The sequence below is a fragment of the Sinohyriopsis cumingii genome, chromosome 4 (assembly GCF_028554795.1).
Source record: "Sinohyriopsis cumingii isolate HCF-2022 chromosome 4, ASM2855479v2, whole genome shotgun sequence".
NCBI classification, from domain to species: Eukaryota; Metazoa; Mollusca; class Bivalvia; order Unionida; family Unionidae; genus Sinohyriopsis; species Sinohyriopsis cumingii.
The window spans coordinates 128,800,128-128,815,383 of NC_142964.1; the positions used below are offsets into that span (position 1 = coordinate 128,800,128).

At 34.8% G+C, this 15,256-nt stretch overlaps 1 protein-coding gene across 2 annotated transcripts in view; it reads right to left on the bottom strand.

Annotated features, from left to right (window-relative positions):
- LOC149802084 (uncharacterized) overlaps positions 1–15,256 on the bottom strand; it is a 165,678-nt gene that overhangs the window by 94,870 nt on the left and 55,552 nt on the right. For both annotated transcript variants that reach the window (XM_089956484.1, XM_089956483.1), the window contains exons 13-16: positions 12,351–12,583; positions 6,926–7,078; positions 5,293–5,442; positions 2,059–2,205 (exon numbers count right to left, since the gene is read on the bottom strand). In XM_089956484.1, the coding sequence (XP_089812610.1) occupies positions 2,059–2,205; positions 5,293–5,442; positions 6,926–7,078; positions 12,351–12,583 (683 nt within the window). The remainder of the gene's footprint in view (positions 1–2,058; positions 2,206–5,292; positions 5,443–6,925; positions 7,079–12,350; positions 12,584–15,256) is intronic.

Sequence of the window (15,256 nt, forward strand, 5' to 3'; positions counted from 1 at the left end):
ACATAATCTGAAGTTATAACAAGACTGATTCTACTGACATAATCTGAAGTTAAAACAAGACTGATTCTACTGACATAATCTGAAGTTATAACATGACTGATTCTACTGACATAATCTGAAGTTATAACATGACTCATTCTACTGACATAACCTGAAGTTATAACATGACTGATTCTACTGACATAATCTGAAGTTATAACATGACTGATTCTACTGACATAATCTGAAGTTATAACATGACTGATTCTACTGACATAATCTGAAGTTATAACATGACTGATTCTACTGACATAACCTTAAGTTATAACATGACTGATTCTACTGACATAATCTGAAGTTATAACATGACTGATTCTACTGACATAATCTGAAGTTATAACAAGACTGATTCTACTGGCATGTTCTGAAGTTATAACAGTCTAATGACATAATCTGAAGTTATAACAAGACTGATTCTACTGACATAATCTGAAGTTATAACAAGACTGATTCTACTGACATAATCTGAAGTTATAACATGACTGATTCTACTGACATAATCTGAAGTTAAAACAAGACTGATTCTACTGACATAATCTGAAGTTATAACAAGACTGATTCTACTGACATAATCTGAAGTTAAAACAAGACTGATTCTACTGACATAATCTGAAGTTATAACATGACTGATTCTACTGACATAATCTGAAGTTAAAACAAGACTGATTCTACTGACATAATCTGAAGTTATAACATGACTGATTCTACTGACATAATCTGAAGTTATAACATGACTCATTCTACTGACATAACCTGAAGTTATAACATGACTGATTCTACTGACATAATCTGAAGTTATAACATGACTGATTCTACTGACATAATCTGAAGTTATAACAAGACTGATTCTACTGGCATGTTCTGAAGTTATAACAGTCTAATGACATAATCTGAAGTTATAACATGACTGATACTACTGACATAACCTTAAGTTATAACATGACTGATTCTACTGACATAATCTGAAGTTATAACATGACTGATTCTACTGACATAATCTGAAGTTATAACATGACTGATTCTACTGACATAATCTGAAGTTATAACAAGACTGATTCTACTGGCATGTTCTGAAGTTATAACAGTCTAATGACATAATCTGAAGTTATAACATGACTGATACTACTGACATAATCTGAAGTTATAACATGACTGATTCTACTGACATAATCTGAAGTTATAACATGACTGATTCTACTGACATAACCTTAAGTTATAACATGACTGATTCTACTGACATAATCTGAAGTTATAACATGACTGATTCTACTGACATAATCTGAAGTTATAACAAGACTGATTCTACTGACATAATCGGAAGTTATAACAAGACCTTTTCTACTGACATAACCTAACGTTATAACATTCTACTGACAAAATCTGAAGTTATAGCAAGATTGATTCTACCGGCATGTTCTGAAGTTATAACAGTCTAATGACATAATCTGAAGTTACAACAAGACTGATTCTACTGACATAATCAAAAGTTATAACAAGACTGATTCTACTGACATAATCTGAAGTTATAACAAGACTGATTCTACTGACATAATCTGAAGTTATAACATGACTGATTCTGCTGACATAATCTGAAGTTATAACAAGACTGATTCTACTGACATAATCTGAAGTTATAACAAGACTGATTCTACTGACATAATCTGAAGTTAAAACAAGACTGATTCTACTGACATAATCTGAAGTTATAACAAGACTGATTCTACTGACATAATCTGAGGTTATAATATAAATTAATCTACGGACATAATCTGAAGTATAACAAGACTGATTCTAATTAGATAATCTAAAGTATAGCAAGACTGATTCTACCAAAATCAGCATCAGTATATCTTTCATTTTAGTTCTTGTCTTAGTTCAGTTTTATGTTCAGATCTTCAAGCAAAAATGGCATTTGAACTGGTCAGCTGCTTTTATTCCAACAAATTTTTGACCCCAATTCAATTTAATGAAAACTGATTTACACAGCATTTGATAATAGTGTGGTGTGCCAGTACCAACCTTTGCCTTTTTCCGGTCCAGCTCCTTACTCACTGAGTCAAGAGTGTCCTTCAGGAGTTGAAACTGTGCCAACTGTTCCTGCTCTGACCCAATGAGTGTCTCAAACATCTGCGCCCTCTGGGTCACTGTCTGCTGAAGGCTCTCCACCTGCAAAACAAAATGGAGAAATAGAAGCTACTTTGGATACCTTGGATCAGAAACACCAAGTTAATCATGTGTTTGAATCAGAATTATCTCATTACAAAATTGATTCTTATTTCAATAACCATAAAACCCAATTTGTCTTTATCTTAATAAATCAATAAAATTTGGAAATATTTTTCTCATTTAATGTTTTCATATTGTTATCATCCAGGTAATTTTGTTCACATGATTTATGAATCGTGCACCATTATAGTTTTTTAATAAATGGGAAAAGAATACTTTGAAATATTCTAACTATACGTCTCCCAAGCTAACTGAATTACGTCACATATATTGATAATACTGTTACTGCATGTAAATTTTATTGGTAGGACTCTTTGGTCTTAAACTAAGTAACAAAAAAGAGTGAAAACCAACAAGTTTTGTAATATTCAACAATTAATTTATTTCCCAAGAATACAAAGTGAACAATGCAAATAACTTACAATATGGTGAATGAAATCCTAAATAGTCCTAAAAGTTTGTTCACAAGTCCAAAAGTAATCAGTATTGCAAACAAGTTTCAGTGGTGTTGTAACTGATGTCCAATCTAATGTGCTGATGTACCAATAGTCTGGAATAGTCTGATGTGCTGACAGTCTTAATTTATCACAATAACATATTCCAAAATGTCTTTAAATGAATTCACAATGATGTCAACATAGTTACTTAGTCTTGAAGTTAATGATCACCTTGTAATTCTAATGAATAACTGAAATAAATAAATCCTCTCAAATAATAATTGAACACATCGAAATGACTAAGACTGATGTTTAAAATAGGATTAAATAATTCTCAAGTAAACATCCCTTACATAAAAAGAACTAAGATATAACTTCAAAACCAGGACAAGGGTAAAATATTCATTTCCAGATCATTCTAACAGGTAAAAAGGTCAGGTCCTTTAACAGCCAGCCAATTAGAAATCAGGTGAAATGGTGTTCTTTGGGGGAAACCAAGGGCCTGAATGCAGATCCCATTAAATTCATCAACAATAATTCTTCTACACCTTCCAAAGTCAAAAGGCTATAAAAACATGTTTGCCAAACAAAATGAACTCATTGCAAAGTACAAACCCACAATGGACACAATTAGCTATTTAATAGGTTGTCTACTAAATGACCCTTACAATCTATAAATCATAAAAATGAACACATAATATTGTTATCAATAACAACAGTAAATAAGTCTATTTATTTTTTTTCATGTCTGTATAGCACCATATTAATTCATAATTCCAGATTTCACATCTAAAATATTTGTATCTCACATTCATGATAGAACCACAATAAAACTTGCATACCTAAAACTTCTTTATTACATATCCTAGAAGGAATTATCATATTTGACGAAAGTCTTCATCAAATACCAAGGATGGGATTACTGTATTCAACATTGTACCATTATTGTTGACTTGGAAAACATGCAATGAAATTCAGAAGTGTCACCTTATGCACTCAAGGCAACATTATATTCTGCTAAAAAGACATTCAGACCTTAATGACCTCTAGTTTGAAAAACTGTAGTTCCAAACCCCACTAAAGTCAACAGCATTTTGCCAGATTTGTAAATTTCATGTAATCTTTTAAATTTCATGAGGTAGTAGCCATTATCTCTCCTGCTGTACTGAAATTGACACATAATGACCAATAAACTTAACTGCTGCTTTTCAAAGAATTGTAATATTCCTATAAATAATCCTGTACTAATTGCTTGAACTTTTTTATAGGCTTGTTCACTCCTTCTACCTTCAACATGTTTTTGTTTGTTGTATGACATTTCTAGATAATATACTCAGCAAAGGCATTTTGTATGAAAAACATGGCAAATTAAGGCATCTGAGGTACTCCTGTAAACTTAGTCTCATTTAGTAATCAAGTCCACTGAATCTTATATGAAGACCCATATTCGGACCAAACTAAGACAAGCCAACATGCAGATTTGACTGATAACTGTTTTGGGGTATTTTTTTTTATTATTCTGAAAGTTCATCATTTATTAATCATTTCAGTAAGACTTACAGTCAAACAATATGGGATGGCAGGTCTGTAATAGGTGTAGTAAATGCAAAGGTGTAGTAAATGCAAACCTGCATGTTTTATTATAAGCTGGAAAAAAATTCATTTAACATTAAACAAAAATATATCTCAGCCTGACATCATTCTTAGTCGTTTGCCAGGTCATCAAACACTGTGGTTTGAAAATTTCAGCAAAATATTGCAAGGTATGTATATTTCTCAGTTTTAAATGATGAAAAAGTCGTGCTCATTTTGCACACTAAAAATAAAATCTCTCGAAGACGAAATGAAGAAAGATTTGGTACAAAAGGAATGGAACTGAAAAAAGATTAAAAATCTTGGATACTGAGTCGTGAATCTATCCATGCTGATCCTGAGGTTCATTTTATTTCTGTGCAAGACATGGTGAGATTTTAGCTGTCTCCAGGTCAGCTGTGTACCTGTATTACTGCCAAGATTTGGCGAGATCTTACCTCAGTATCCAGCTCAGCCATGTGTTCCAGTAACCCAAGACTTGGTGAGATCTCACTTCTATCTCAAATTCAGCTTTGTGTTCCTCTAGTCCAAGACTTGGAGAGAACTTACCTCAGTCTTCAGCTCAGCTTTGCATACCTATAAGCCAGGGCATGGTGAGAGCCTTCTTCAGTTTCCAGCTTAGCTGTGAGTTCCTATAGGCCAAGACTTGGTGAGATCTTACTTCAGTTTCCAACTTAACTATGAGTTCCTAAATGCCAAGGCAAAGAGAGATCTTACCTCAGTTTCCAACTTAACTGTGAGTTCCTATACGCCAAGGCAAAGTGAGATCTTACCTCAGTTTCCAACTTAACTGTGAGTTCCTAAATGCCAAGACAAAGTGAGATCTTACCTCAGTTTCCAGCTTAGCTGTGAGTTCCTAAAGCCCAAGGCTTGGTGAGATCTTATCTCAGTTTCTAACTTAACTGTGAGTGCCTATAAGCCAAGGCTTGGTGAGATCTTACCTCAGTTTCCAACTTAACTGTGAGTTCCTATAAGCCAAGGATTGGTGAGATCTTACCTCAGTTTCCAGTTCATCTGTGTGTTCCTGCTCCATATACAGATCTTGTCGCACTTTCTGAAGCTGACCATCTAGCTCATGCAACTGCCATTTCTGGTTTTCAATTTTATGTTCCTTCACATTAAGCTCTTCTTGGAGGTCTTCAATTTGCTATAAAAAAATATTTCAGTGAACTTATAATTAACTTATAAGACAAGTTCAACTCCAAGCACAGACCCTGAACTACCATCACATTGTTTGTTCTATTGTTTATTCCTAAGAAACTGCACAGACCCAGCACTGCTAGTGCATTGTGATGGCAGGTCTGGATCTGTGTAGTTTACAATTGGACTTGACTTACAATTTAGTATATGCAGTACTTATATAGTTATCTAATAAATCTGACACAAAATTACTCTCATAAAAACCCAACTATCCGTGAGTAAAAAATGTGCTCAATTAATTCAAGAAAAAGTCAAAGACATAAATTCAGCATTTTTTTTTTCAAACTCTACTTGTGCAACAGAATTTTTTTTTTGGTACAACTGAATGTCCTTTATAAACCTAATTCCATAGTTTGTTCACACACCAGTACTTATCAAGCAAAGATGGTTCACGTAAGACTTAATGGCTTAAGACAAAAATTCAACTGGACACTACTAACATTACACACTTTCCTACACTACTTTAAGCCATCAATTCAAGTGCACACTGCTAACAATATACACTTTCCAAAACCAGTTTAGTCCAAAACTTGAACTGGACACTGCTAACATTCACACTTTCCATCACTAGTTTAAGACAAAAATTCAACATGACACTTCAAACATTAAACACGTTCCTACACTAGTTTACAATAAATATTCAACTGGACATATTACACTCACCTACTGTGATGAACATTTTTCTAGTATGGCATCAGAGGTCATATTTAAAATGTTATCACATAATTAATCATATTTCACACATTATTACATATAAAAATCATATTTAATACATTATCACATACATTATTCACATTTAATACATTATTGCATACAAGTAATCATACTTAACACATTATCACATACATTAATCATATTTAATACATTATCACATACATTATTCATATTTAATATATTATCACATACAATAATCACATTTAATACATTATCACATACAATAATCATATTTAATACATTATCACATACAATAATCATATTTAATACATTATCACATACATTATTCATATTTAATACATTATCACATACATTATTCATATTTAATACATTATCACATACAATAATCATATTTAATACATTATCACATACATTCATATTTAATACATTATCACATACATTATTCATATTTAATACATTATCACATACATTATTCATATTTAATACATTATCACATAAATTTATTATATTATATCAATGATATGGTGTATAAAGGAACAAAAGAATTATAAGCCAGATGATCTGTAAAGATCATTTATAAAATTAACTCTAAAATATCAGTCTTTTTTTAAACTTATATTTTTGTTAATAAACTGATGATAATATTAAGCAAATTAGCTGATTAATCAACTTAAGAAAATCTTGTAAAAATTCATTATTCTATTCTCTTTTCTGAAAATGCTGAAGAATATATAATATTTGTCTGATATGCTCACCGCAATGTTGGCCTTTTGCTGCTGTTTAATTTTCTGCAAGGAGATCTCTTTTTTCCTAGCTGCTGCAAGTGTATCTTCCAGCTTTTCCTTCTCAGACAGCAAGGTGTTGTTTCTGTCATTCAACATAACAATCTCAGCACTGAGATCATTCACCTGCACAGACAGACAGACAGATAGGAAAAATATGACACTTCTTCGCTAAAAGCAAAATCCAATGCTAGGAAATAAACTCTGTGTTAGCTCAATGCTTACTAAACCTTGATTCCCATGGGTAAACTCATTTCTCAGTACACACAAAGAGAAGACTCTTTTCTTGTGCACCATATCTCTCTCTCTCTCTTTCTCTCAACACATGGTTTTCATACAATAAAAAGGTATATCATAATGTGTACAATGTGTTGACATGATAACATGAAAGTGACATCATAGATATCTTGATCATAAGATGAAAACTGGTTTTTAATAAATGACATCACAGGATACTTGTGACATATTTAAGGCATTTTGATTGGTGACTTGCTACTCTTATCACATGACATAAAGCATTTTCAGTGATGCATTGTTACAAATGACTTATATTTATCACATATTTTTTTATACTAGGACACCAATTTCTGGATTTTCTACAGGAAATAAACTTGATATTTCACTGTTTTTGTTAATGACTATCAATATACATTGGCAAAGATATTTGTAGTTATTATTGGAGATAAAGTTGAGTTGTAAGTATGGCTGCCTCCTATTAAAACTGAATCAAGTTCAAACCTAACAAAGTGAAAATTATTTGTTTCTTAATTTGCTATATTATTTAGAATTGGAAAGGAGAATTCTTTTACTGTTTATATATTTCTGTGCAAATATTCACAAAATATAGCTGAACATAACTGAACATAAATAGTAAATCACTGACATTGTGTTGGATCCAATAAGAAATCCGCTACTTCAGTCTGTTAATCATCTTGCTAGTCAATATGTTTGAGCATAAAATAACAGAAAATTTGCTTTGTATATGTGAATAATGGATATATTTCATCTCATGGGTGAAAAATGCATGGCTTCACCACCTGTGAAAATATAGAGTGTTTCACCCACTCAGTAAAATATATACATTATTCACTCATTTCAGGCAAATATCCTATCATTTTGAATTATGTCAAGTCAGCGCTTTTTTCTTTCCATAACTGTACTATGACTTCATCACTGGCATTCAAAGCCATTATTGTTGTTGTTGTTGTTGTTGTGGGGTTTAACGAAATTTTTCAGCACACAATAGGCTATGTATGGCAGCCAGTATTAATGGCGGAGGAAGAACCCAGAAAGAACCACCGACCCACGAGAAGCTACTGGCAAGCTTTCTCACATACCCACACTGGTTGAATTCTAAACTCGAACCTGCGCAGACTGAGGTGAGATGGCAGTGATCCGTAACGGAGAGCGCTTTAGACCACTCGGCCACTCTGGGCCCCCAAAGCCATTATTGGACTCATCCTTACAGATTTATTCCTTGATTTGATAGCAAACAAAATCCTTCAATACTGCCATTTTCACTTTATGAATATGGATGGGGATCTAGCCCATTGTAGCTAATAGGGATGGGGATCTAGCCTGGTGTAGTCAATATGTTAATAGGGATGGAAATCTAGCCTGGAGTAGCCAATATGTTAATAGGGATGGGGATCTAGCCGGGTGTAGCCAACATGTCAGATGGGATGGAGATATAGCTTGGAGCAGCCAATATGTAAATAGGGCTTGGAATCTAGCCTGGTGTAGCAAATATGTTATAAGGGCTGGAGATCTAGCCTAGTGTATCAAATATAGCAATAGGGCTGGGGATCTAGCCTGGTGTAGCAAATATAGCAATAGCACTGGGGATCTAGCCTGGTGTATCAAATATAGCAATAGGGCTGGGGATCTAGCCTGGTGTATCAAATATAGCAATAGGGCTGGGGATCTAACCTGGTGTATCAAATATAGCAATAGGGCTGGGGATCTAGCCTGGTGTATCAAATATAGCAATAGGGCTGGGGATCTAGCCTGGTGTATCAAATATAGCAATAGGGCTGGGGATCTAGCCTGGTGTAGCAAATATATTAATAGATCTGGGGATCTAGCCTGGTGTAGCAAATATATTAATAGATCTGGGGATCTAGCCTGGTGAAGCAAATATATTAACAGGGACAGGATCTAGCCCAGTGTAGCAAATATATTAGTAGGGCTGGGGATCTAGCCTAAAGTAGCCAATATGTTAATAGGGATGGGATCCAGCCTGGAGTAGCCAATATGTTAATAGGTATGGGATTCAACCTGGAGTAGCCAATATGTTAAATGGGATGGGATCTAGCTTGGAGTAGAAATATGTTAATAGGGATGGGGATCTAGCCCAGTGTAGCCAATATGTTACAAGGGATAGCGATCTTGCCTGGAGTAGCCAATATGTCAATGGGGATGGAGATCTAGCCTGGAGTAGCCAATATGTTAATAGGGATGGGGATCTAGCCTGGAGTAGCCAATATGTCAATAGGGAGGGAGATCTAGCCCAGCATAGCCAATATGTTAGATGGGGTAGTGTAGCCAATATGTTAGTAGGGGTAGGGATCTAACCCAGTGTAGCCAATATATTATAAGGGATGGAGATCTATCCTGGAGTATAAAATATGTTAATAGGGATGGGGATCTAGCCTGGAGTAGCCAATATGTCAATGGGGAGGGAGATCTAGCCCAGCATAGCCAATATGTTAGATGGGGTAGTGTAGCCAATATGTTAGGAGGGGTAGGGATCCAGCCCAGTGTAGCCAATATATTATAAGGGATGGAGATCTAGCCTGGAGTAGCCAATATGTTAATAGGGATGGGGATCTAGCCTGGAGTATACAATATGTTAATAGGGATGGGGATCTAGCCTGGAGTAGCCAATATGTCAATGGGGAGGGAGATCTAGCCCAGCATAGCCAATATGTTAGATGGGGTAGTGTAGCCAATATGTTAGTAGGGGTAGGGATCTAGCCCAGTGTAGCCAATATATTATAAGGGATGGAAATCTAGCCTGGAGTATACAATACGTTAATAGGGATGGGGATCTAGCCTGGAGTAGCCAATATGTCAATGGGGAGGGAGATCTAGCCCAGCATAGCCAATATGTTAGATGGGGTAGTGTAGCCAATATGTTAGGAGGGGTAGGGATCTAGCCCAGTGTAGCCAATATATTATAAGGGATGGAGATCTAGCCTGGAGTATACAATATGTTAATAGGGATGGGGATCTAGCCTGGAGTAGCCAATATGTCAATGGGGAGGGAGATCTAGCCCAGCATAGCCAATATGTTAGATGGGGTAGTGTAGCCAATATGTTAGGAGGGGTAGGGATCTAGCCCAGTGTAGCCAATATATTATAAGGGATGGAGATCTAGCCTCGAGTAGCCAATATGTTAATAGGGATGGGGATCTAGCCTGGAGTATACAATATGTTAATAGGGATGGGGATCTAGCCTGGAGTAGCCAATATGTCAATGGGGAGGGAAATCTAGCCCTATGTAGCCAATATGTTATAAGGGATGGCGATCTAGCCCAGTGTAGCCAATATGTTAATAGGGATGGGGATCTAGCCTGGAGTAGCCAATATGTTATAAGGGATGGGGATCTAGCCCAGTGTAGCCAATATGTCAATGGGGAGGGAGATCTAGCCCAGTGTAGCCAATATGTTATAAGGGATGGGGATCTAGCCTGGAGTAGCCAATATCTTATAAGCGATGGGGATCTAGCCCAGTGTAGCCAATATGTCAGTGGGGATGGAGATCTAGCCTGGAGTAGCCAATATGTTATAAGGGATGGGGATCTAGCCCAGTGTAGCCAATATGTCAATGGGGATGGAGATCTAGCCTGGAGTAGCCAATATGTTATATGGGATGGGGATCTAGCCCAGTGTAGCCAATATGTTAGTAGGGGTAGGGATCTAGCCCAGTGTAGCCAATATATTATAAGGGATGGAGATGCAGCCTGGAGTAGCCAATATGTCAATGGGGAGGGAGATCTAGCCCAGTGTAGCCAATATGTTAATAGGGATGGGGATCTAAGCCCAGTGTAGCCAATATGTTAATAGGGATGGGGATATAGCCTGGAGTAGCCTATAATTAAAAAGTATATATATATATATATATATATATATATATATATATATATATATATATATATATATATATATATATATATATATATATATATATATATATATATATGTTTCATTTCAGATTTTAAGATATTTGTGTTTTAAACATATTCCGGAGTTTACAATGAATTTTTCAACATCTAAAAATTTAAATGGATACTTTGTCCTTTGAATTCTATAACTCAACCAATAGTGCCATCTATCTGGGGGTTTTTACCCAGGTATGGAGACATTTGACTCTGTCTATTGGTTTGGGATACAAAGATTCTACTCTCTGCCCTGAAATTCATAGGCAAAGCCTTGTACCTGTCCATGAGTAATGACTGACCATTTAGGTCATTTGTCCATATTCATTACTAATACAGCCTTGTACCTGTCCATGAGTTATGACTGACCATTTAGGTCATTTGTCCATATTCATTACTAATACAGCCTTGTACCTGTCCATGAGTTATGACTGACCATTTAGGTCATTTGTCCATATTCATTACTAATACAGCCTTGAACCTGTCCATGAGTTATGACTGACCATTTAGGTCATTTGTCCATATTCATTACTAATACAGCCTTGTACCTGTCCATGAGTTAAGACTGACCATTTAGGTCATTTGTCCATATTCATTACTAATACAGCCTTGAACCTGTCCATGAGTTATGACTGACCATTTAGGTCATTTGCCCATATTCATTACTAATACAGCCTTGAACCTGTCCATGAGTTATGACTGACCATTTAGGTCATTTGTCCATGTTCATTACTAATACAGCCATGTACCTGTCCATGAGTTATGACTGACCATTTAGGTCATTTGCCCATATTCATTACTAATACAGCCTTGAACCTGTCCATGAGTTATGACTGACCATTTAGGTCATGTGTCCATGTTCATTACTAATACAGCCTTGTACCTGTCCATGAGTTATGACTACCATTTAGGTCATTTGCCCATATTCATTACTAATACATTTCAGATGTTTTATTATTTTAGTACGGGATCAATTTTGTGAGATTACTGTACAGTTTGTAAGAAATGTTGCTCCAAAAGCAATCAAAAGATTCAAAAGGGACTCATGTTATCTGCACTTAAATATGGTACGAAATGAAGACTTTGGTTTGTAATAATGATGAACATTCCATGCTCTCCTGTTTCAGCTGACACAAAGTACACCATGATTTTAAATAACCCATGTTTTCCTGTTTGTGTTGACAATAAGTACTTCAAAATTTAAAACATAAGCACAAAGAGTTCCATCAATTCTCTACCTGTGCGGACAGCCTGTCAATTTTCTGCTGTTTGCTGTTACTGGCCTCATTATCCTTCAGACTGGCATACAGGATTTCCAGCTCCTCCTTGGCTTCTTGAAGTGCCTGGTTCCGTGAGTTCAACTGTACATTCACCATTTTCAACTCCCCTTCCATCAACTTGTTTCTAGATATTACCTGTTCCAGATGACCCTCAAGACTCTGTACCTGTGACCTTAGCAGTTCAGTCTCAGCTGGAGAAACAAGATTTTAATGCACTTCATCAGGCTGATTTATTTTCAGCATAGTAAAAATATGTATTCATGATGAATACAGCATAATAAAAATATGTATTCATTATGAATACAGCATAGTAAAAATATGTATTCATGATGAATACAGCATAGTAAAAATATGTATTTATGATGAATACAGCATAGTAAAAATATGTATTCATTATGAATACAGCATTGTAAAAATATGTATTCAGGATGAATACAGCATAGTAAAAATATGTATTCAGGATGAATACAGCATAGTAAAAATATGTATTCATGATGAATACAGCATAGTAAAAATATGTATTCATGACGAATACAGCATAGTAAAAAGGTGTATTCATGATGAATACAGCATAGTAAAAATATGTATTCATTATGAATGTATGACAGATATTTTCCCTAACAATGTTAATAGTTATCATAGTTATCATGCTACTGTTATACACTTGAAAGTGTGTGGAACAAACATGCATTTTGCATACTTTCATTCCTGGTTCAATATCAAACAGCTGGGAGACTGATGCTTCTCTTGAGAAGTTTTATCATTAAAAAATAAATGATTTATCCCTTCCAAAATTCAACATTTATTGTTCCTGATTATGACAAATAAGATCTCAACTGGTGCAATACATATCATCCTTTCTACAACAGTGTGCAGCATGATGACTGAAGAATGGTTTGATCCTGATGAAAAATTTACCTCTTATGCTAATTTACATGGCTGTAGGGGATTTTACCAAGAAAATTTCTTTCACAATGAATTTCGTATTTTTACCCTTGTTCAAGGACTGCATATCAATGCCCTAAAATTATTAAGTATTACATTTTGTCTAAAGAATCTTTTAATGTGCATGATAATTTTTTTGTTGTGACAACCAAGGATCAACCACAGATCAACAAGTCTAGTTAACGGAGAAGCAGCCAGATGTATATCCTTGAATTCTTGTCATAAAGAAATATGTCTTTAAATTGCCATAATTCAGTGTCATATTAGAGCAAGGTGCAAAGAGGGTGTGCAAAATATATTATCCAATGACTTGTCTCTTTGGAATCCAGATCCTTCTTACAAACATCTGATGTCATTTCCAAAGAATGCATCCCACCAAAAGACAATTTCCATGTTACTAACAACTGAAAGCTAAAATTTCAGGTTCCTATCTAAAACATTCTAAAAAAATCAGCCTTTGCAGACGGTACCTAATCACATTAAAAGAATCACTGTCAGCTTATCATCATTTGCAGAACTAGTTTGCATTTAATCCCTGTCCAACAATTAATAAAATACTTTATGGGGTTTTATTGTGCTCAGTTTTCATCTCAGTCCCTTGAATCAATGGAATAAATAAAGAATTATTTAGAAGGTGTTATGACCATGTGCTTACATGTTCAATTTAGAAAACAAAACTCATTTTATGTTTAAAATGAATTGTATGATAATATTACCTTTGTCCCAAGCAATAGTAATATTAAATACTCCTTATCCTAGGATTACACCCACCCTGTCACAAGCAATCATAAGATTAAATCCCCTTTATCCTAAGCAATAGTAAGATTAAATACCCCTTGTTCTAAGCAATAGTAAGATTAAATGCCCCTTGTCCCAAGGAGTAGTAAGATTAAAACCCCTTGTCCCAAACAATAGCAAGATTACATTCAACCTTGTCCTAAGCATACAAAGAACAAGTCCCCCTTGTCTTAAGTAAAGGTGTCAACAGGTACCCGGGTACACAGGTACCTGCCTGTTCATAATTACCTGGGTAATAAAATTAGCTATAGGGTACCCATTTAGTTCAAGTAAAAACAAAACATAAAACATTTTTAGTTCAAAGATTATATCCAGCAATGTCAGAAGCAAGCAAGATGCAGAATAACAAGTACAATTCAAGGCTCAAGTCATGTGACACTGATCCATTGCAGACCTCTGTATACTGATCTTATATTTTTTATGTCTGTGACCATATGGCTATGTATGTCAAACAGTTACCTTATTTTCTATTTATAGTAACTGAACAAAGCATGTTTCTAGGAAAACAGATGGTTTTATTGAATTTGAAACAATGTATCACAGATTCATTGTAGTCTGATAAACACTTAAGTCTCTATTGAAAAAATATGTGCCAAATATTAACAGAAATGGGCTTGATTGATGTGACTTGTGGATGTTATATGACTAAAACATGGGCTTTATCGATGTGACTTGTGGATGTTATATGACTAAAAAATGGGCTTTATCGATGTGACTTGTGGATGTTATAAGACTAAAAAATGTTAAAGGAGAGAGATTTTGTTAAATTGAAGAACATGTTGCATCAGGAAAAGGACAAATCAATAGCAGTTTAAAAATTTTGAAAGTCTTAAAGAAATTCTACAATGAAGTGATAAAACATTCAGAACTTGTGTATAGATAATTTATCATTTTGTTTTGTGTCTGTATTCTCATATTAATCCACACAGAGTGGCCAATTTGTAACAAGAATTCTACCTAACTGCAGATCCAAGTAAGTAGCAAATGTAAATGCATGTTTTTTCATGTGGTTTTCTTTAATCCCCCTTGTCCCAAGCTAAGTAAGATTAAATTACCCTTGTCCCAAACACAGTAAGATTAAATCCCCCTAGTCCAAGCAATAGTAAGATTAAACCCCCATT